The 22,986-nt window shown below is 45.0% G+C and overlaps 1 protein-coding gene across 3 annotated transcripts in view; it reads left to right on the top strand.

The window, feature by feature from the left end:
* Window positions 1-22,986, top strand: part of LOC143299227 (RNA-binding protein 26-like) — a 73,192-nt gene that overhangs the window by 41,941 nt on the left and 8,265 nt on the right. For 2 of the 3 annotated variants that reach the window (XM_076612429.1, XM_076612428.1), the window contains exons 16-18: window positions 8,156-8,224; window positions 15,003-15,299; window positions 18,531-18,746. In XM_076612429.1, coding sequence (XP_076468544.1) covers window positions 8,156-8,224; window positions 15,003-15,299; window positions 18,531-18,746 — 582 coding nt within the window. The remainder of the gene's footprint in view (window positions 1-8,155; window positions 8,225-15,002; window positions 15,300-18,530; window positions 18,747-22,986) is intronic. The other variant, XM_076612430.1, reaches the window with a different exon arrangement.

The raw sequence follows: 22,986 nt of genomic DNA, 5'->3' as shown, positions 1-22,986 counted from the left end.
CTTAGAATCTTCAAAAATAGAGTATGTTTGGGTTTCCCTTCAAGTTTACTTTTAGCTCTCTTTTCAGCACAGTTTATTATAATAATGTTGCTTATACAGCTTTTAGTTTCACTACTTCTGCTGCTGCTGCTGATAGTATTAGTAATGATAATGATAATGATAGGTAATGATAGTAGCAGTAACAATATTTATGACTGCACCTTTTTTTTTTACTGGATAACATTTCAAATCATATTGAGTGCTAGCATTCAACTCCATCATTGCAGTCCCACACAGTCATAAAAAAGAGAATGCTGACAATGTGGAAAATGAGTATGAGAGATGATTCTTTCAGTGTGTTTATATTTAATGGTGTAAGAGAGAATGCTGACAATGTGGAAAATGAGTATGATGAGAGATGATGCTTTCAGTGTGTTGACATTTAATGGTGTAAGAGAGAATGCTGACAATGTGGAAAATGAGTATGAGAGATGATTCTTTCAGTGTGTTTATATTTAATGGTGTAAGAGAGAATGCTGACAATGTGGAAAATGAGTATGATGAGAGATGATTCTTTCAGTGTGTTTATATTTAATGGTGTAAGACAGAATGCTGACAATGTGGAAAATGAGTATAATGAGAGATGATTCTTTCAGTGTGTTTATGTTTAATGGTGTAAGAGAGAATGCTGACAATGTGGAAAATGAGTATGAGAGATGATTCTTTCAGTGTGTTTATATTTAATGGTGTAAGACAGAATGCTGACAATGTGGAAAATGAGTATAATGAGAGATGATTCTTTCAGTGTTTTGACATTTAATGGTGTAAGAGAGAATGCTGACAGTGTGGAAAATGAGTATGAGAGATGATTCTTTCAGTGTGTTGACGTTTAATGGTGTAAGAGAGAATGCTGACAATGTGGAAAATGAGTATGAGAGATGATTCTTTCAGTGTGTTTATATTTAATGGTGTAAGACAGAATGCTGACAATGTGGAAAATGAGTATAATGAGAGATGATTCTTTCAGTGTGTTTATGTTTAATGGTGTAAGAGAGAATGCTGACAGTGTGGAAAATGAGTATGATGAGAGATGATGCTTTCAGTGTGTTGACATTTAATGGTGTAAGAGAGAATGCTGACAGTGTGGAAAATGAGTATGATGAGAGATGATGCTTTCAGTGTGTTGACGTTTAATGGTGTAAGAGAGAATGCTGACAATGTGGAAAATGAGTATGAGAGATGATTCTTTCAGTGTGTTGACATTTAACGGTGTAAGAGAGAATGCTGACAATGTGGAAAATGAGTATGAGAGATGATGCTTTCAGTGTGTTGACATTTAATGGTGTAAGAGAGAATGCTGACAATGTGGAAAATGAGTATGATGAGAGATGATGCTTTCAGTGTGTTGACATTTAATGGTGTAAGAGAGAATGCTGACAGTGTGGAAAATGAGTATGAGAGATGATGCTTTCAGTGTGTTGACATTTAATGGTGTAAGAGAGAATGCTGACAGTGTGGAAAATGAGTATGAGAGATGATTCTTTCAGTGTGTTGACATTTAACGGTGTAAGAGAGAATGCTGACAATGTGGAAAATGAGTATGAGAGATGATTCTTTCAGTGTGTTTATATTTAATGGTGTAAGAGAGAATGCTGACAGTGTGGAAAATGAGTATAATAATAATAATAATAATGGTATTTATATAGCTCTGAATTTTGTGCAGAGACAAATCAAAGCGCTTTCGCACCAGTCATTCACATGCATGCATGACTCTAAAACTGTAGAAACTAAAGACAAGGAAGGGCAGGCAAGGGAGGCTATTTTGGGAAGAGGTGGGTTTTAATGCCAGACTTGAAAGAGCTGAGTGTGGAGACTTTATGAAGCGAAAGAGGAAGTTCATTCCAATCGCAAGGTCCAGAGACAGAGAAAGAACGGCAGCCAACAGTCAAGTGTTTGAATCTGGGTATGCGTAAACAGAGTGGATCCGAAGCCGATCGTAGTGAGCAAGATGGAGTGTAGAGGTGAAGGCAGCCACAGAGATAGGAAGGGGCAGTTTTGTGAATACATCTATAACATAGAGTGCTGATCTTGTACTTTATTCGGTGTGAGACAGGGAGCCAGTGGAGATGTTGCAAAAGAGGAGTGATGTGCTCAGATCTTTTCTTTCTGAGGACAGGTCGGGCAGCAGAGTTTTGTATGCGCTGAAGGGACTGAATGGATGAAGCAGGCAAACCAGACAATAGAGAGTTACAGTAGTCAAGGCAAGAGAGAATGAGAGAAACGACAAGTCTAGATGTTGAGTCAGTGGACAGATATATCCGATGGCACTGATGCGCTGCAGTTGACAGTAGCAGGACTGCCATGTCTGACTGATAAATTTTTGCATGGACAGTGTATTGTCAAGGACAACACCGAGGTTCCTGACTGACGTGGAAAGAGGGATGGATGTACTGCCAAGTTTGATTGTGTCAATTGTGATGGAAGACAGTTTTTGTTTAGTTCCTATGATCATTGCTTCAGTTTTGTCCGTGTTCAGTTGTAACATTTCGAGTCATCCAGTTTTGAATGTCCAGGAAGCAGTTGGATGTTTCTTGCAAGAGCGACAACAATTTTTCAGGGGTATCACTCTTCTGGAGTTGAGTGTCATCAGCATAAGAATGATGACTTGTATTATGGCGGTTGATAATTTCAGCGAGAGGAGCAGTGTACAGTGTGAAGAGCACTGGGCCTAAAACAGATCCCTGTGGGACTCCATGTTCGATTTTAACGAGTTCAGATTGGAAATGATCAACAATGACAGACTGGAATCGATCAGTGAGGTAAGATTTGAACCAGTTTAGAACAGTGCCGTTGATACCAAATGTAAAATGAAGATGGGAAAGAAGGATTGAATGGTCTATCGTGTCAAAGGCGGCTGACAAGTCGAGAAGAGTGAGAAGGGAAATTTTTCCTGAGTCGGACGCTATCAGTAGATTGTTCAGAATGTGGAGGAGAGTGGTTTCGGTGCTGTGGTCAGCGCGATAGGCAGACTGAAATGGGTGGATGAGATTGTTGAAACAAAGGTGGTTGTTGAGCTGCTTGAGGACAGCTTTTTCAAGGAGTTTGGACAAGAATGGAAGATTAGAAACTGGTCGATAGTTTTTCAAAATGTTTGCGTCAAGGTTGGGTTTCTTCAGAAGACGCCGGACGATTGCAGTTTTGAAAGTGGATGGAAACGTTCCAGTGAGAAGGGATGAATATTGAACATCAGGCTGAGAGGATGGTTGGCTTTTTTCTAGCCAGACAGTACCATGAGGCCTTGATCCAGAAAGGCCTTGATAAGGCCCGTGCCATCCCCCGTTCCCAGGCACTGATGCCCCGAGAACACACAGAAAAGGATGAGTGTATTGCAGCTGTCCTGACCTTTCACCCCCACAACCTCCCTGTACGCAGCATCCTTCTCAACAATTTCCACCTTCTTAAGTCCGACACCCGCTTGAGTGAGATATTTCCCCGCCCACCCCTCATTGCCTTCAAGAGAGATACCAACCAAAGGGACCACTTGTGGCCGGAAGGGGTGCAAAACATGCCCCTTCGTGGATACTTCCACCACCCTCACGGGTCCCACTGGGAAATTCACAGTCAGGGCGCACTTCGACTGCCAGTCCGAGAACCTAGTGTATATCCTCACTTGCACCCTTTGTGCCAAAAAGTACACTGGTGAAACCTACCACAGGCTGAACGAGCGCTTCACTGATCACCTGCGCTCCATGCGCCTTGGCTATAGTGACCCAGTGGGCATCCATTTCAACAGCCCCCTTCACAGTTTTGCCCATGTGAGGATCGCTGCTGTCTGGCAGAACCAGTCCACTGGCCTGTACCGGCGCTTCATGGAGTCCACCGTGATTGCCCGCCTTGGTACCCTCGCCCTAGCTGGACTCAATACCAAAGAGTGATGGCAGCGGTCTTCCAGGCATTCTCTAACCCCTTTCTGATCCTTGCCCTCTTTCTCTTTTCCTCTATTTATCCGCCACCACTCATCCCGTTTTTTGTATATATACTTTATTATTTTATTTTATTTTATTGTATTTATCTATTTATATATTCCTGTGTGTGTGTGTGTGTGTGGTGGTGGTGGGGGGGGGTTGTTTTGTTTTCCTCTGTGTATGTGTGTGTTTGTGCGTGTATTTGTGTGTGTGTGTGTGTGTGTGTGTGTGTGGTTGTTGTTGTTGTTTTGCTGTTGTTTTAATTTATTTATTTACTTTTGTTTCTATTTATTTATTTATCTATTTATCATTTTTTATTTATTTCTATTTTTATTTTTGTCAATTATATATGTGTGTGTGTGTATGTCCATGTATGTATGCATATGTGTGTGTGTGTATATATATATATATATATATATATATATATATATATATGTGTGTGTGTGTGTGTGTGTGTGTGTGTGTGTGTGTATTTTCTTTTTAATTCTTTTATCTATTTATTTATTTATTATGATTATTATTTATTTTATATATTTTTTAAAAATTATATTTATTTATTTATTTATTTATTTTTTTTTTTTTTCACTTATTATTTTACTTCCTTGTTAATATGTCCCTAACACTAACAGTCTCTTCCACCCCCTTCCCCCACTCCTGCCCTCTCACCCCCTGCCCATCTTCCCTCACCCTTCCCTTTCAGAACCCTTTCTTTCCCTCATACATTCACACTGAAAGTTCTACTCACCCTGCTTTGTGTCCTTTCCTGTGACTTCTCATCACTTTCCTTTCCTGAACTTTACTCTCTCTCCCTCTCTGTCTGTACCTTTCTGTCTGTCACTCACTCATTTCATTTGCCTGAAGAAGAGCTTGTGGCTCGACACGTTGCCTCTTTTATCCCAAGTAAGTCGACTTTTACCAAGAATTTTTTTAGTCTACCTCCCACTGACAATATTGGTGATTGTGGGGAGAAGCTGTGAGACACACTGGGAAAAGACTGAGGCTGGTTTTGGATCGAGCTCACAGGATTTTATTGTCATTTCTTTTAGGATTTCGTGAACTTCTGTTTCAGTCAATGGATTAAAGGAATGGAGAGGAGTGCCGTTGAACTGAGGATCAGGATGAACAGGTTGGAAAGGCATTTGGTTTAAGATGGTACGAATATTTTGGACTTCGTCAAAAAAGAAAGAGGAGAAGACATTGGGGAGTTCAGATAAAGTGTAGGCAGAAGGAAGAGGAGTCTTTTTTGCAGTTCCAAGAAGATTTGACATGACAGAGTAAAGAGATTTGGTGGATGTGGCATCGAGAACTTGAGAAGAAAAGAAGTTTGTCTTTGCTGATGAGATCATATGTTTGACTTTATTTATTTGTTTTCCGAATATTTGATTGTGGACTTGCAGTTTTGTTGATCGCCATCGTCTTTCCAGTTGGCGACATTTGCGTCTTGCAAGTGGAATGTCTTGTGTGTACCATGGGGCGGAGGGTCTGTCAGGGAGCATGCGGGTAGTGGGGGGTGCATGTTCATCCAGCAGTTGAGAGAGGACAGTGTTGTAATGTGTGGATTCGTTGGTACGGGAAGAAATTTTGGAAAGGCGTTCAGCAGTTTGAGAAGAAAAAGTGTTAATGTTGATGGATTTCAGGTTGCGACGAGTAAAGATTTTTTGGTTCAGGTGGTTTTGAAATATTAAGCAAGAATATAACAGCAGAATGGTCGGAAGAAAGTTTGTCAGTTACAGTTACTGACGCAGTCATGGCATCAGTGTCACGTGTGATGAGCCAGTCCAACGTATGGCCAGATCTGTGTGTTGGTTCTGTAACGAACTGAGAGAGAGAATGAGTGGACAGAGATAGACATAGGCGTTTGACATCAGTGGAAGTCTGGTTGTCGAAATGAAAATTGAAATCTCCGAGGATAATAAGTTTGCCATAATGAAGGTTGTAGTGATCAAGTAGTGTTCGGAATTCATCGTGAAGCTGAGAAGACGTTAGGTTATTTTTACGACTAGGAGGACGACGATAGAGACAACAGAAGATGATTGAGTGACTGGGAACACTGAGAGTGACTTCTGGCATTTCAAAGGTATCATGTGGAAAGGCGTGGTTATGGGAGAAGGAGAGGGAAGACTCCAAGATATCTCTGTCGACAGTGGCGATGCCACCTCCACGAGACAACCGAGGAAGTGACATAGTTTTGTATCCAGGGGGGGTCAGTTGTTTAAGTTTGGGTTCGTGACCTTGTGACTTTAACCAGGTTTCGGTAAGAAATATGATATCAAAGTTTTTTTCAAAAATAAAATCAGAAATATAGTCAGTCTTTTGATCAGGGCAGACAGATTGAGCATTGAACAGACAGGCATGAAAGAGATCAGAGGTAAGGAGAGAGGAATCTAATGGTGAAGCAGGTGAGTCAGGCAGACAGACAGTGGAAGAAGAAGATGGTGACTGAGCAGTGGAGGACAATGGGAAGGAAGAAAAAGGTCTGGGAGTGGAGACAGGTGTGGCAGGAGTAGGAAGCGGAGCAGAGGCTGTCACTGGCACGGGGGATACATTACAGTTCGGAATATTGTCATCAGAGGGGACAATGTCACGGAAAGTAAAAATGTTAGCAGGAACACGTGTGTTGAGGTTGGAAGCAGCACAAACAGCGCCGCATAAAGTGGATCTGTCAACACACACAGGTAACACATCAGGGGTACTGTCAGCAGTGCTGTTGGGGGTCTGTACATAAACGACTTCTGTTTTCTCTTTCTTGCTCGGCGAGCTCATCTTCGCGGCAGGCAAGCGCTGTACCTGTTCCTTGCAGGCGCACAACAAGGTCGGGTCAAAGGTGCAGGTTCGATCACAAACAGTTCAGCGTGCGAGTACAGAACAAAGGGAGGGACGTTGCGCTCACCTTGGCAAAAGCTGCCCACCTGTCCACAACCACTGAACGTTATGTTTTCCACGTGCACAGGCGTGTTGAAGGGAGAGATGAATGGTGGGCCGGTGCAGTTCAAAACTGACAGGAAAGTGGAAAAAGAAATCCAGAACACAGCAAGTCTGATGTAGATCGGGGCACACACATACATCCATTGTTGGAAGGGATCCATGATGAAGCACTCTGCAGAATTTAATTACACAACACTAAATATAACCAACACAATAAACAAAAATGTGGGGAGCTAGAATCACTCAGCCTGTTAGGCGTGCGACCTTCACCCCTGCTGTATGATGAGAGATGATGCTTTCAGTGTGTTGACATTTAATGGTGTAAGAGAGAATGCTGACAGTGTGGAAAATGAGTATGATGAGAGATGATGCTTTCAGTGTGTTGACATTTAATGGTGTAAGAGAGAATGCTGACAGTGTGGAAAATGAGTATAATGAGAGATGATTCTTTCAGTGTGTTGACATTTAATGGTGTAAGAGAGAATGCTGACAATGTGGAAAATGAGTATGATGAGAGATGATGCTTTCAGTGTGTTGACATTTAATGGTGTAAGAGAGAATGCTGACAGTGTGGAAAATGAGTATGATGAGAGATGATTCTTTCAGTGTGTTGACATTTAATGGTGTAAGAGAGAATGCTGACAATGTGGAAAATGAGTATGATGAGAGATGATGCTTTCAGTGTGTTGACATTTAATGGTGTAAGAGAGAATGCTGACAGTGTGGAAAATGAGTATGATGAGAGATGATGCTTTCAGTGTGTTGACATTTAATGGTGTAAGAGAGAATGCTGACAGTGTGGAAAATGAGTATGATGAGAGATGATGCTTTCAGTGTGTTGACATTTAATGGTGTAAGAGAGAATGCTGACAGTGTGGAAAATGAGTATGATGAGAGATGATGCTTTCAGTGTGTTGACATTTAATGGTGTAAGAGAGAATGCTGACAGTGTGGAAAATGAGTATAATGAGAGATGATGCTTTCAGTGTGTTGACATTTAATGGTGTAAGAGAGAATGCTGACAGTGTGGAAAATGAGTATGATGAGAGATGATGCTTTCAGTGTGTTGACATTTAATGGTGTAAGAGAGAATGCTGACAGTGTGGAAAATGAGTATGATGAGAGATGATGCTTTCAGTGTGTTGACATTTAATGGTGTAAGAGAGAATGCTGATAGTGTGGAAAATGAGTATAATGAGAGATGATTCTTTCAGTGTTTTGACATTTTGATGTGTAAGAAAGATGATTCTTTCAGTGTGTTTACATTTAATGATGTATTGTTCCAGTTGCTGCTGGACAAACTGGAGAAAGGGAAAACCACCATGACCCTGGAAGAGAAGACCAACATTATGAAGGTAAGAACTCTGTGTGTGTGTGTGTGTGTGTGTGTGTGTGTGTGTGTGTGTGTGTGTGTGTGTGTGTGTGATTATATGTCACTATGTGTTCCTTTTCTTTTCTTCTGCACAGTTAATTCTGTGGGTCAGCTTTGGTCTTGAATTGTTCGAGAAGAAAAGGTTTAGAGTAAGTGAATGTTAAAGATAAATGTTCAGTGATATACACATGCTGTGTTGGCAGGCTTTAGGGTAGGTAAGCCTAATTGCGAACAGTGTGTAATTGCGAACAGTTCATGTACTGCCCCACTTTGAAGCCTTCTCACCACACACATTTCATAATTGAATGTCTGCTTCTAACATGTTCTGATTCCTTATCCAATATCCATTTCCAAGAACCAGACAACAGCTTTTTCCAGCTATTTCCTCGTTCTATCTTCTCTTCGCATTCCACTGCCAGCTGAGTTCACAAACATGCTCTCAAATCCTAAAATCAAGTGAAGTGAGTAGTAGGTTTTGATTTTTGACATGGTTTAAGGTAGCTGATTTGATTGGATTGTTGAATGAATTGGATAAAATTGAGAAAGCATATTGGTGACAGATCAGGTCATTTTTGACAGGAATCTCCAAAACAGAGTTGTTTGCAATTAGACCACAGGATATTTGGCGTGAGTCTGTAATTTGCGAACGATGCTGCATAGTTACTGAGCACTCTCAAAAGGGTGTGTTTGCATGTGGTTTGGGGTGTGTGTGTTTAAATGTGTGTTTGTGCGTGCGTGTGCGCGCACGTGCGTGCGTGTGTGCATGTGTGCATTTGTGATCAAAACTAACAATACAACAGTCTGGTGCGATGTTCCAATGATATGTTAGATATGTTATGTCTAATGAGTTCAAGACCTGCTTCTGTTAAAATTGTCCACATGTACCCGAACCCATATGCAATTAGACTTGTCCATTCACCTTTACCCTCAGGCATCCCTGCTATTTCAACTGTTGATAAATTGTTGACAAGAAAGCCTTCAGTAACAGAGGAACTACATTTGATAATTGTACGACCTGTTATCAGTGCACATACACATGTTGAGCTGTTCGTTTTGACTTGAACGTTGGCAGTGAGGCCTACCTACCATATATTGCAAGAGAAGGCTCTCCTCTATTGGGTAGGAAAGAACACCATTTGATGTGTTTGATAAATTTACTGATAAATGAACCTTCCCTCATTGTGCCTGTACTACAGCACCATAGCTGACAGCTGATATCCAGTCTGTACAACAGCACCATAGCTCACAGCTCATATCCGCCCTGTACTACAGCACCATAGCTCACAGCTCATATCCGCCCTGTACTACAGCACCATAGCTCACAGCTTTCCCCATCCGCCCTGTACTACAGTACCATAGCTCACAGCTTTCCCCATCCGCCCTGTACTACAGTACCATAGCTCACAGCTTTCCCCATCCGCCCTGTACTACAGCACCATAGCTCACAGCTTTCCCCATCCGCCCTGTACTACAGCACCATAGCTCACAGCTTTCCCCATCCGCCCTGTACTACAGCACCATAGCTCACAGCTTTCCCCATCCGCCCTGTACTACAGCACCATAGCTCACAGCTTTCCCCATCCGCCCTGTACTACAGTACCATAGCTCACAGCTTTCCCCATCCGCCCTGTACTACAGCACCATAGCTGACAGCTTTCCCCATCTGCCCTGTACTACAGCACCATAGCTGACAGCTTTCCCCATCCGCCCTGTACTACAGCACCATAGCTCACAGCTTTCCCCATCCGCCCTGTACTACAGTACCATAGCTCACAGCTTTCCCCATCCGCCCTGTACTACAGCACCATAGCTCACAGCTTTCCCCATCCGCCCTGTACTACAGTACCATAGCTCACAGCTTTCCCCATCCGCCCTGTACTACAGTACCATAGCTCACAGCTTTACTACAGCATCATAGCTCACAGCTTTCCCCATCCGCCCTGTACTACAGCACCATAGCTCTCAGCTTTCCCCATCCGCCCTGTACTACAGCACCATAGCTCACAGCTTTCCCCATCCGCCCTGTACTACAGTACCATAGCTCACAGCTTTCCCCATCCGCCCTGTACTACAGCACCATAGCTGACAGCTTTCCCCATCTGCCCTGTACTACAGCACCATAGCTGACAGCTTTCCCCATCCGCCCTGTACTACAGCACCATAGCTCACAGCTTTCCCCATCCGCCCTGTACTACAGTACCATAGCTCACAGCTTTCCCCATCCGCCCTGTACTACAGCACCATAGCTCACAGCTTTCCCCATCCGCCCTGTACTACAGTACCATAGCTCACAGCTTTCCCCATCCGCCCTGTACTACAGTACCATAGCTCACAGCTTTACTACAGCATCATAGCTCACAGCTTTCCCCATCCGCCCTGTACTACAGCACCATAGCTCACAGCTGTCCCCATCCGCCCTGTACTACAGCACCATAGCTCACAGCTTTCCCCATCCACCCTGTACTACAGTACCATAGCTCTCAGCTTTCCCCATCCGCCCTGTACTACAGCACCATAGCTCACAGCTTTCCCCATCCGCCCTGTACTACAGTACCATAGCTCACAGCTTTCCCCATCCGCCCTGTACTACAGCACCATAGCTCACAGCTTTCCCCATCCGCCCTGTACTACAGCACCATAGCTGACAGCTTTCCCCATCCGCCCTGTACTACAGCACCATAGCTCACAGCTTTCCCCATCCGCCCTGTACTACAGCACCATAGCTGACAGCTTTCCCCATCTGCCCTGTACTACAGCACCATAGCTCTCAGCTTTCCCCATCTGCCCTGTACTACAGCACCATAGCTCACAGCTTTCCCCATCCGCCCTGTACTACAGTACCATAGCTCACAGCTTTCCCCATCCGCCCTGTACTACAGCACCATAGCTGACAGCTTTCCCCATCTGCCCTGTACTACAGCACCATAGCTGACAGCTTTCCCCATCCGCCCTGTACTACAGCACCATAGCTCACAGCTTTCCCCATCCGCCCTGTACTACAGTACCATAGCTCACAGCTTTCCCCATCCGCCCTGTACTACAGCACCATAGCTCACAGCTTTCCCCATCCGCCCTGTACTACAGTACCATAGCTCACAGCTTTCCCCATCCGCCCTGTACTACAGTACCATAGCTCACAGCTTTACTACAGCATCATAGCTCACAGCTTTCCCCATCCGCCCTGTACTACAGCACCATAGCTCTCAGCTTTCCCCATCCGCCCTGTACTACAGTACCATAGCTCACAGCTTTCCCCATCCGCCCTGTACTACAGCATCATAGCTCACAGCTTTCCCCATCCGCCCTGTACTACAGTACCATAGCTCACAGCTTTCCCCATCCGCCCTGTACTACAGCACCATAGCTCACAGCTTTCCCCATCCAGCGTGTACTATTTGTATTTGTATTTGTATTTCTTTTTATCACAACAGATTTCTCTGTGTGAAATTCGGGCTGCTCTCCCCAGGGAGAGCGCGTCGCTACACTACAGCGCCACCCATTTTTTTGTATTTTTTCCTGCATGCAGTTTTATTTGTTTTTCCTATCGATGTGGATTTTTCTACAGAATTTTGCCAGGAACAACCCTTTTGTTGCCATGGGTTCTTTTACGTGCGCTAAGTGCATGCTGCACACGGGACCTCGGTTTATCGTCTCATCCGAATGACTAGTGTCCAGACCACCACTCAAAGTCTAGTGGAGGGGGAGAAAATATCGGCGGCTGAACCGTGATTCGAACCAGAGCGCTCAGATTCTCTTGCTTCCTAGGCGGACGCGTTACCTCTAGGCCATCATCAGCACCATAGCTCACAGCTGATATCCAGCCTGTACTACAGCACCATAGCTGACAGCTCATATCCAGCCTGTACTACAGCACCATAGCTGACAGCTCATATCCAGCCTGTACTACAGCACCATAGCTCACAGCTCATATCCAGCCTGTACTACAGCACCATAGCTGACAGCTCATATCCAACCTGTACTACAGCACCATAGCTCACAGCTCATATCCAGCCTGTACTACAGCACCATAGCTCACAGCTGATATCCAGCCTGTACTACGGCACCATAGCTGACAGCTCATATCCAACCTGTACTACAGCACCATAGCTGACAGCTCATATCCAGCCTGTACTGCAGCACCATAGCTGACAGCTCATATCCAGCCTGTACTACAGCACCATAGCTGACAGCACATATCCAGCCTGTACTACGGCACCATAGCTCACAGCTCATATCCAGCCTGTACTACAGCACCATAGCTGACAGCTCATATCCAGCCTGTACTACGGCACCATAGCTCACAGCTCATATCCAGCCTGTACTACAGCACCATAGCTCACAGCTCATATCCAGCCTGTACTACAGCACCATAGCTCACAGCTCATATCCAGCCTGTACTACAGCACCATAGCTCACAGCTCATATCCAGCCTGTACTACAGCACCATAGCTGACAGCTCATATCCAGCCTGTACTACAGCACCATAGCTGACAGCTCATATCCAACGTGTACTACAGCACCATAGCTGACAGCTCATATCCAACCTGTACTACAGCACCATAGCTCACAGCTCATATCCAACCTGTACTACAGCACCATAGCTGACAGCTCATATCCAGCCCATACTCACTCACTTCTGCCAACAAACTGTGCTTCCCATTGTATTCAAGACAAACCAGTGACAGAAATGGCTGAACCAGTATCTGTTCCACCAGTTCAAAACAAATGATTCCTTTAGGAAATGAGAAACAGTATCTGGAGGAACCTCTGGGATCAGGATCTTCAGTGGTTAAGACAAAAGCCCTAATAAACCGGTATAATGTCTACTGTCTTATTTAGCGTTTAGCTACTGTAAAGTGGGAGGCGTGCTAGAATATGTTAGGCATTGGACTTCTGATCCAGTGATCAGAGTTCGAGGCCCCCATTTTGGCAGGGTGTTGTATCATTGGGAAAAAGCATTTTCCTCCTTCCACCAAGGTGTGAATGGATACCTGACTTAATTTGAGGAAGGTTAAAAGTGACAGGAGGAGAAGATGGACTTAGTTTGAAGAAGGTTAAAAGTGACAGGAGGAGAAGATGGACTTAGTTTGAAGAAGGTTAAAAGTGACAGGAGGAGATGGACTTAGTTTGAGGAAGGTTAAAGGTGACTGGAGGAGATGGACTTAGTTTGAAGGTTAAAAGTGACAGGAGGAGATGGACTTAGTTTGAGGAAGGTTAAAGGTGACTGGAGGAGATGGACTTAGTTTGAGGAAGGTTAAAAGTGACAGGAGGAGATGGACTTAGTTTGAGGAAGGTTAAAGGTGACTGGAGGAGATGGACTTAGTTTGAGGAAGGTTAAAAGTGACAGGAGGAGATGGACTTAGTTTGAGGAAGGTTAAAGGTGACTGGAGGAGATGGACTTAGTTTGAAGAAGGTTAAAGGTGACTGGAGGAGATGGACTTTGTTTGAGGAAGGTTAAAGGTGACTGGAGGAGATGGACTTAGTTTGAGGAAGGTTAAAAGTGACTGGAGGAGATGGACTTAGTTTGAGGAAGGTTAAAGGTGACTGGAGGAGATGGACTTTGTTTGAGGAAGGTTAAAAGTGACTGGAGGAGAGGATGGACTTTGAGGAAGGTTGAAGGTGACAGAAGGAGAGGATGGGAGGTTAAAGGTGACAGAAGGAGAGGATGGGAGGTTAAAGGTGACAGAAGGAGAGGATGGGAGGTTGAAGGTGACAGGAGGAGAGGATGGGAGGTTAAAGGTGACAGAAGGAGAGGATGGGAGGTTAAAGGTGACAGAAGGAGAGGATGGGAGGTTGAAGGTGACCGCAGGAGAAGATGGAAGGTTGAAGGTGACAGAAGGAGAGGATGGGAGGTTAAAGGTGACAGGAGTGGAGGATGGGAGGTTAAAGGTGACAGAAGGAGAGGATGGAAGGTTGAAGGTGACAGAAGGAGAAGATGGAAGGTTAAAGGTGACCGGAGGAGAGGATGGGAGGTTGAAGGTGACAGAAGGAGAGGATGGAAGGTTGAAGGTGACAGAAGGAGAAGATGGAAGGTTGAAGGTGACAGGAGGAGAGGATGGGAGGTTGAAGGTGACAGGAGGAGAGGATGGGAGGTTAAAGGTGACAGAAGGAGAGGATGGGAGGTTAAAGGTGACCGGAGGAGAAGATGGGAGGTTGAAGGTGACAGAAGGAGAGGATGGGAGGTTGAAGGTGACAGGAGGAGAGGATGGAAGGTTAAAGGTGACAGGAGCAGAGGATGGAAGGTTAAAGGTGACAGGAGCAGAGGATGGAAGGTTAAAGGTGACAGGAGCAGAGGATGGAAGGTTAAAGGTGACAGAAGGAGAAGATGGAATGTTGAAGGTGACAGAAGGAGAGGATGGAAGGTTAAAGGTGACAGGAGGAGAGGATGGAAGGTTGAAGGTGACAGGAGGAGAGGATGGGAGGTTGAAGGTGACAGAAGGAGAGGATGGGAGGTTCAAGGTGACAGGAGCAGAGGATGGAAGGTTCAAGGTGACAGGAGCAGAGGATGGAAGGTTAAAGGTGACAGGAGGAGAGGATTGGGTGCCACCTTTCTGTACAGAGTCCTAAACACAGTGGATAGGATTGGATGTGAAAAGCTGTTGGACCTTAGTTTAACCTTATAACTTTTTACATTTTTGTTGAATGTGATGTGAGGCCCAGTGTGGTTTTACCCCCAGATGCTAAATGTGATGTGAGGCCCAGTGTGGTTTTACCCACAGATGCTAAATATGATGTGAGGCACTGTGTGGTTTTGCCCCCAGATGCTGAGGGTGGTGTCGGACAGCATCGACAAGCTGAAGTACAGTGTGGCCACCCCTCCCCTGAAGAAGATGGCTCCCCTTGGGTCCCACAAGCTGGTCAAGACCTCTCCCAGCACACTGACCACAGCAGCACAACCAGCAGCAGCAGCAGGGGTGGGGATGGGGGCGGGGGGAGCGGCCCTGCAGCAGACAGTGAAGAAGGACATCTTGGATACGGAGCTGGACCTGATGACCAAGCAGGGGTCCGGGGAAGACACCGCCGCTCTGCAGCAACGTCTGGTGGAGCTCAACACTCAGGTGTGTGGCTGTGTGTGTGGGGGGGGAGGGGGGGGGGGGAGGGTTGTGGGGGGTTGTGGGTGGGTTGTTTGTTCTCATAAGTGTTGCTCACTGGTATTCACTATTGCCAGCACATGTGTTGACAAAGATAATGTGTTGTTGTGCCAATGACATAGCTTATCTGAGCCAGTAAGCAATGGATTGCAGTGCAGACGGGTGTGGGTTGTATATCCATATGGGTGTTTTCTAAAATCAGCATTACTGAAACCAGGTCTTTGGGAAAAATCCAGGAGAGACATTAACTGCAGACCCTTAACCTCTTCAGTGCCAGATAATTTTGTAAATAGTGCTCTCCCATTGTCAGGGAATTATGAGGATTCAGGGGTAATAAAACTTGCAGGATCTGTTCCAAGGCATTTGAAGAGGAGTGGCATGCCATCCCACAACAGTTGATCACCCATCTCATCAGATCCATGTCCCGCTGGTGCCAAGCAATCATTCCTGCCCAGGGCAGTCAAACCCCCTACTGATTCTGACTTGGCTAACTGGACAGTTACTGTCCAATTACTGCACCTTTTAAACTGAATGAAATGCCAAAAGGACAACCTTCACGGCGTAGCAAGTTTGAACATTCTTAGTTCTTCCGTTATTTTTCTACAATTTTTTTCCGATTGGCAAAAAAATAAAGATCAGTTCAATGTAATGAGTTGTGTTTCTTTTTATGAACAGTATAGTTCAAGCAAACAGGAGCAGTTTTTTTCAAAAAATTATTTTTTCTCTCCCCAGCAGACTTAAAAAATAGAAAAAGTGAAATTAAAAAAGAATGAAGCCTTGCATATCTGGATTATTTGAAAATAATCTCGGTATTTTCTGCATTTTGTAGAAACTATTTTTGTTAGAGTTTGAAATGGTCTTTTTTACATTTCGTGGTGTATCACTGAGGAAACAGTGAAACCCGGCCATGTTGATGAATGAAGCAGTGCAGTGCTGTCACTGACCACTGCTGCCTGCAAGGCTGGCTGGTGTCCACAGGCATTGTCCAGACAGTACCTGATTAGTGATGCACTGCATGCAGTGTGTTGTCCAGACAGTACCTGATTAGTGATGCACTGTATGCAGTGTTGTGTCCAGACAGTACCTGATTAGTGATGCACTGTATGCAGTGTTGTGTCCAGACAGTACCTGATTAGTGATGCACTGCATGCAGTGTGTTGTCCAGACAGTACCTGATTAGTGATGCACTGCATGCAGTGTTGTGTCCAGACAGTACCTGATTAGTGATGCACTGCATGCAGTGTTGTGTCCAGACAGTACCTGATTAGTGATGCACTGCATGCAGTGTTGTGTCCAGACAGTACCTGATTAGTGATGCACTGTATGCAGTGTTGTGTCCAGACAGTACCTGATTAGTGATGCACTGTATGCAGTGTTGTGTCCGGACAGTACCTGATTAGTGATGCACTGTATGCAGTGTTGTGGTGTCCAGACAGTACCTGATTAGTGATGCACTGTATGCAGTGTGTTGTCCAGACAGTACCTGATTAGTGATGCACTGTATGCAGTGTTGTGTCCGGACAGTACCTGATTAGTGATGCACTGTATGCAGTGTTGTGTCCAGACAGTACCTGATTAGTGATGCACTGCATGCAGTGTTGTGTCCAGACAGTACCTGATTAGTGATGCACTGTATGCAGTGTTGTGGTGTCCAGACAGTACCTGATTAGTGATGCACTGTATGCAGTGTTGTGTCCGGACAGTACCTGATTAGTGATGCACTGTATGCAGTGTTGTGTCCAGACAGTACCTGATTAGTGATGCACTGCATGCAGTGTTGTGTCCAGACAGTACCTGATTAGTGATGCACTGTATGCAGTGTTGTGTCCAGACAGTACCTGATTAGTGATGCACTGTATGCAGTGTTGTGTCCAGACAGTACCTGATTAGTGATGCACTGTATGCAGTGTTGTGTCCAGACAGTACCTGATTAGTGATGCACTGTATGCAGTGTTGTGTCCAGACAGTACCTGATTAGTGATGCACTGCATGCAGTGTTGTGTCCAGACAGTACCTGATTAGTGATGCACTGTATGCAGTGTTGTTGTGTCCAGACAGTACCTGATTAGTGATGCACTGTATGCAGTGTTGTGTCCAGACAGTACCTGATTAGTGATGCACTGTATGCAGTGTTGTGGTGTCCAGACAGTACCTGATTAGTGATGCACTGTATGCAGTGTTGTGTCCAGACAGTACCTGATTAGTGATGCACTGTATGCAGTGTGTTGTCCAGACAGTACCTGATTAGTGATGCACTGTATGCAGTGTTGTGGTGTCCAGACAGTACCTGATTAGTGATGCACTGCATGCAGTGTTGTGTCCAGACAGTACCTGATTAGTGATGCACTGTATGCAGTGTTGTTGTGTCCAGACAGTACCTGATTAGTGATGCACTGTATGCAGTGTTGTGTCCAGACAGTACCTGATTAGTGATGCACTGTATGCAGTGTTGTGGTGTCCAGACAGTACCTGATTAGTGATGCACTGTATGCAGTGTTGTGTCCAGACAGTACCTGATTAGTGATGCACTGTATGCAGTGTGTTGTCCAGACAGTACCTGATTAGTGATGCACTGTATGCAGTGTTGTGGTGTCCAGACAGTACCTGATTAGTGATGCACTGTATGCAGTGTTGTGTCCAGACAGTACCTGATTAGTGATGCACTGTATGCAGTGTGTTGTCCAGACAGTACCTGATTAGTGATGCACTGCATGCAGTGTTGTGTCCAGACAGTACCTGATTAGTGATGCACTGTATGCAGTGTTGTGTCCAGACAGTACCTGATTAGTGATGCACTGTATGCAGTGTTGTGTCCGGACAGTACCTGATTAGTGATGCACTGTATGCAGTGTTGTGTCCAGACAGTACCTGATTAGTGATGCACTGTATGCAGTGTTGTGTCCAGACAGTACCTGATTAGTGATGCACTGTATGCAGTGTGTTGTCCAGACAGTACCTGATTAGTGATGCACTGTATGCAGTGTTGTGTCCAGACAGTACCTGATTAGTGATGCACTGTATGCAGTGTTGTGTCCAGACAGTACCTGATTAGTGATGCACTGTATGCAGTGTTGTGTCCAGACAGTACCTGATTAGTGATGCACTGCATGCAGTGTGTGGCGGATGGCCCCTGGTGTTCTGGGGTGACCTGGAGCTCTCACTGATGTCAAACTGTGGCCTGTACTGTGTGTGTTGCAGCCCAAGTCAGACCCTTTCTCTTTCCAGGCAGCCTCCTTGGGCTTGCTTGGCCGGGGGCGTGGGTTTGCCCGTGGGCGTGGTGGCCCTATGCCCTGGTGGCAGCAAGGTCGAGGTCGCGGGGGCGGGCACAGTCTGAGTCTTGACAAACGGCCACGGTCCCTGGAGGTTCGGGGCTTCCTGCTGGAAGACCTGGAGGAGGTCAAGGCCCACTTCGCTGTGAGTGTGTATGACTGTGTGTGACTGTGTGTGTGTGTCACTGTGTTACTCTGTGAGTGTGTGTGACTGTGTGTGTGTGTCACTGTGTTACTCTGTGTGTGTGTATGACTGTGTGTGACTGTGTGTGTGTGTGTCACTGTGTTACTCTGTGTGTGTGTATGACTGTGTGTGACTGTGTGTGTGTGTGTCACTGTGTTACTCTGTGAGTGTGTATGACTGTGTGTGACTGTGTGTGTGTTTGTCACTGTGTTACTCTGTGTGTGTGTATGACTGTGTGTGTGTGTGTCACTGTGTTACTCTGTGAGTGTGTATGACTGTGTGTGACTGTGTGTGTGTTTGTCACTGTGTTACTCTGTGTGTGTGTATGACTGTGTGTGACTGTGTGTTTGTCACTGTGTTACTCTGTGAGTGTGTATGACTGTGTGTGACTCTGTGTGTGTGTCACTGTGTTACTCTGTGAGTGTGTATGACTGTGTGTGACTGTGTGTGTGTGTCACTGTGTTACTCTGTGAGTGTGTATGACTGTGTGTGACTGTGTGTGTGTCACTGTGTTACTCTGTGTGTGTGTGTATGACTGTGTGTGACTGTGTGTGTGTCACTGTGTTACTCTGTGTGTGTGGATGACTGTGTGTGACTGTGTGTGTGTGTCACTGTGTTGTATGACTGTGTGTGACTGTGTGTTTGTCACTGTGTTACTCTGTGAGTGTGTATGACTGTGTGTGACTGTGTGTGTGTGTCACTGTGTTACTCTGTGAGTGTGTATGACTGTGTGTGACTGTGTGTGTGTGTCACTGTGTTACTCTGTGAGTGTGTATGACTGTGTGTGACTGTGTGTGTGTGTGTCACTGTGTTACTCTGTGAGTGTGTATGACTGTGTGTGACTGTGTGTGTGTGTCACTGTGTTACTCTGTGAGTGTGTATGACTGTGTGTGTGTCACTGTGTTACTCTGTGAGTGTGTATGACTGTGTGTGTGTGTCACTGTGTTGTATGACTGTGTGTGACTGTGTGTGTGTGTCACTGTGTTACTCTGTGTGTGTGTATGACTGTGTGTGACTGTGTGTGTGTGTCACTGTGTTACTCTGTGTGTGTGTATGACTGTGTGTGACTGTGTGTGTGTGTCACTGTGTTACTCTGTGAGTGTGTATGACTGTGTGTGACTGTGTGTGTGTGTCAGTGTTACTCTGTGAGTGTGTATGACTGTGTGTGACTGTGTGTGTGTCACTGTGTTACTCTGTGAGTGTGTATGACTGTGTGTGACTGTGTGTGTCACTGTGTTACTCTGTGAGTGTGTATGACTGTGTGTGACTGTGTGTGTGTGTCACCGTGTTACTCTGTGAGTGTGTATGACTGTGTGTGACTGTGTGTGTGTGTCACTGTGTTACTCTGTGAGTGTGTATGACTGTGTGTGACTGTGTGTTTGTCACTGTGTTACTCTGTGAGTGTGTATGACTGTGTGTGACTGTGTGTGTGTGTCACTGTGTTGTATGACTGTGTGTGACTGTGTGTGACTATGTGTGTGTGTCACTGTGTTACTCTGTGAGTGTGTATGTCACTGTGTTACTCTGTGAGTGTGTATGACTGTGTGTGACTGTGTGTGTGTCACTGTGTTACTCTGTGAGTGTGTATGTCACTGTGTTACTCTGTGAGTGTGTATGACTGTGTGTGTGTGTCACTGTGTTGTATGACTGTGTGTGTGTGTCACTGTGTTACTCTGTGAGTGTGTATGACTGTGTGTGACTGTGTGTGTGTGTCACTGTGTTACTCTGTGAGTGTGTGTGACTGTGTGTGACTGTGTGTGTGTGTCACTGTGTTACTCTGTGTGTGTGTATGACTGTGTGTGACTGTGTGTGTGTGTCACTGTGTTGTATGACTGTGTGTCACTGTGTGTCACTGTGTTACTCTGTGTGTGTGTATGACTGTGTGTGACTGTGTGTCACTGTGTTACTCTGTGTGTGTGTATGACTGTGTGTGACTGTGTGTGTGTTTGTCACTGTGTTACTCTGTGAGTGTGTATGACTGTGTGTGACTGTGTGTGTGTGTCACTGTGTTACTCTGTGAGTGTGTATGACTGTGTGTGTGTGTGTCACTGTGTTACTCTGTGAGTGTGTATGACTGTGTGTGACTGTGTGTGTGTGTCACTGTGTTACTCTGTGAGTGTGTGTGACTGTGTGTGACTGTGTGTGTGTCACTGTGTTACTCTGTGAGTGTGTATGACTGTGTGTGACTGTGTGTGTGTGTCACTGTGTTACTCTGTGAGTGTGTATGACTGTGTGTGACTGTGTGTGTGTCACTGTGTTACTTTGTGTGTGTGTGACTGATGTCAGTGATGACCTGTGTTATGTGGACTGATGTCAGTGATCACCTGTGTTATGGTGTGTGTGTGTGTGTGTGTGTGTTACTGTGTGTGTGTGTGTGTGTGTGTGTGAGTGTGTGTGTGTGTGTGTGTGTGTGTCTGTGTGTGTCACTCTGTGTGTGTGTGTGTGTGTTTGTGTGCGTGTCACTGTGTGTGTGTGTGTGTTTGTGTGTGTGTGTGTTTACTATGTGGTGCATGTATTCACTGTGTGTATGTGTGTCCACTAAGTGTGTACATCCTGTATGCCATCACACACATCCACATACATCTTTTCTCTCATTGGGTGTGTTTCTGTTCATCACACGCTCATTCTTATTTCATGCTCTCACACGTTCTCTCTTATTCACACATTCACTTTCAGTTGTACAGACTCAACCTTGACCCAAATCCCAGCTTACATGTGTTCATGTAATATTCACCAATCTGGTGGGTATGGAAAGGGGGGAGGGGGTGGGGTGTCACTGTGGCACGATTGTTCAGGCATTGGAGGAATGATGCGATGTGTAGATGCTTGATTCAGTTCAATTCAAAAACATTTTATTAACCCCTAGGCTGCCTATATGATGAGATAACTCATCATGGCAAGCATGTACGCTTCGCTGCCACAAAGACGAGATAACTCGTCATCGAAAATATTCTGACTTTTCCCTGGTTTGCATTCAGTTCGTTGACAAAAATACTGGTCGCTTTAGCTTGGGGAATCTTTCTAGATTCTATTCATAGCTAGAAACACCATCTACCATCTGAGGCGGTCCTTTATTTGAATGTTTTGGTTGGGTTACTGGCCGTAGTGTTTGCCTGACTCCTCTCCTCGCTTGCTCAACAAAATGTCGGACTGATGCCGTGCTCAAGACATGTGATCGTGGCGAACTAAATCAACCAAGATTGCTTTCTTTAGCTGATGCTCAGAAAGAATTGAAGTGTAAATTCGAAGGAGAAGACAGCGATGAACATTTATAGGACGATTTGATTGAAAATAAAGGGAGCAGTCAAGAGAGTGGCCAAGATACGAATGTCAGTGAGTGATGCCAGCTGTACAGCTGTACAGCTGTAGCAGATGACAGAAAGTGATCAAATTATTAGCAGGTCACAGTGTGAGCGATTTTCTTGGCACTCGGCCAACAGGATCTGATGAGAACTGGATAAAGTGACCGTGTGAGAGGGGTGAAGAGGAGGGGGGGGGGGGTGGAGACTGAGGGGGCGTGGCCTCACATCCATATTATCACTTGGAGAAGTCAGAATGCATTGTGTATCTATTTCTTTTTTAATTTTTTTGTTATTGTGGTTGTTCTGGTATGATTTTGTGTGTGCAGATATCCAGTTGTCCAGAAAATATATTTTAGTGCAAATTACCTACTAATGTTTGTAATGAACAAGTTGAAAATGTGACAAAAAACAAAACACTGATTTCAAAACAACAGCATGTCACTAGAAATATATAAAATGAGAAAACATCATGTGTTTTGTATTCTTTATTCATTACCTTTCAGAAAATATGTACTTTGATGGGTCTTTCTCCAATAACAAAAAGCACAGAATTTTTTGAAAATTTATACCCGTTTTTTGTGAAAAAACCTGGCAAATAGATTTCACTATCTTATTTTCCATTGCATGGACGCTTGTACGCCTGCACCCGCTCACAACATATATCACGCCAATAAAATCGGTAAACTAACATTAAGATACATGAAATCCATTTAATCACAAGCACGTACACACAAAGTAACGCTTGCTTTAGCTCAGCCACACAGTCCCACGCAAAATGACTGCGCTCACGCACTCGCCTTGCGTAGAGTTCAGGTGGTGCTGGGAGTGGGGGAGGTTAGTGTCACAGTCCTATGAGTGAGTGTATTGCATGTTTTGATTGTATACGCAAATGGCTGTAG

This window comes from Babylonia areolata, chromosome 24 (assembly GCF_041734735.1).
Source record: "Babylonia areolata isolate BAREFJ2019XMU chromosome 24, ASM4173473v1, whole genome shotgun sequence".
In the NCBI taxonomy this organism is placed as follows: domain Eukaryota; kingdom Metazoa; phylum Mollusca; class Gastropoda; order Neogastropoda; family Buccinidae; genus Babylonia; species Babylonia areolata.
Note: the sequence above shows the minus strand (reverse complement) of the source record. Positions and strands in the feature narration are given on the sequence as shown.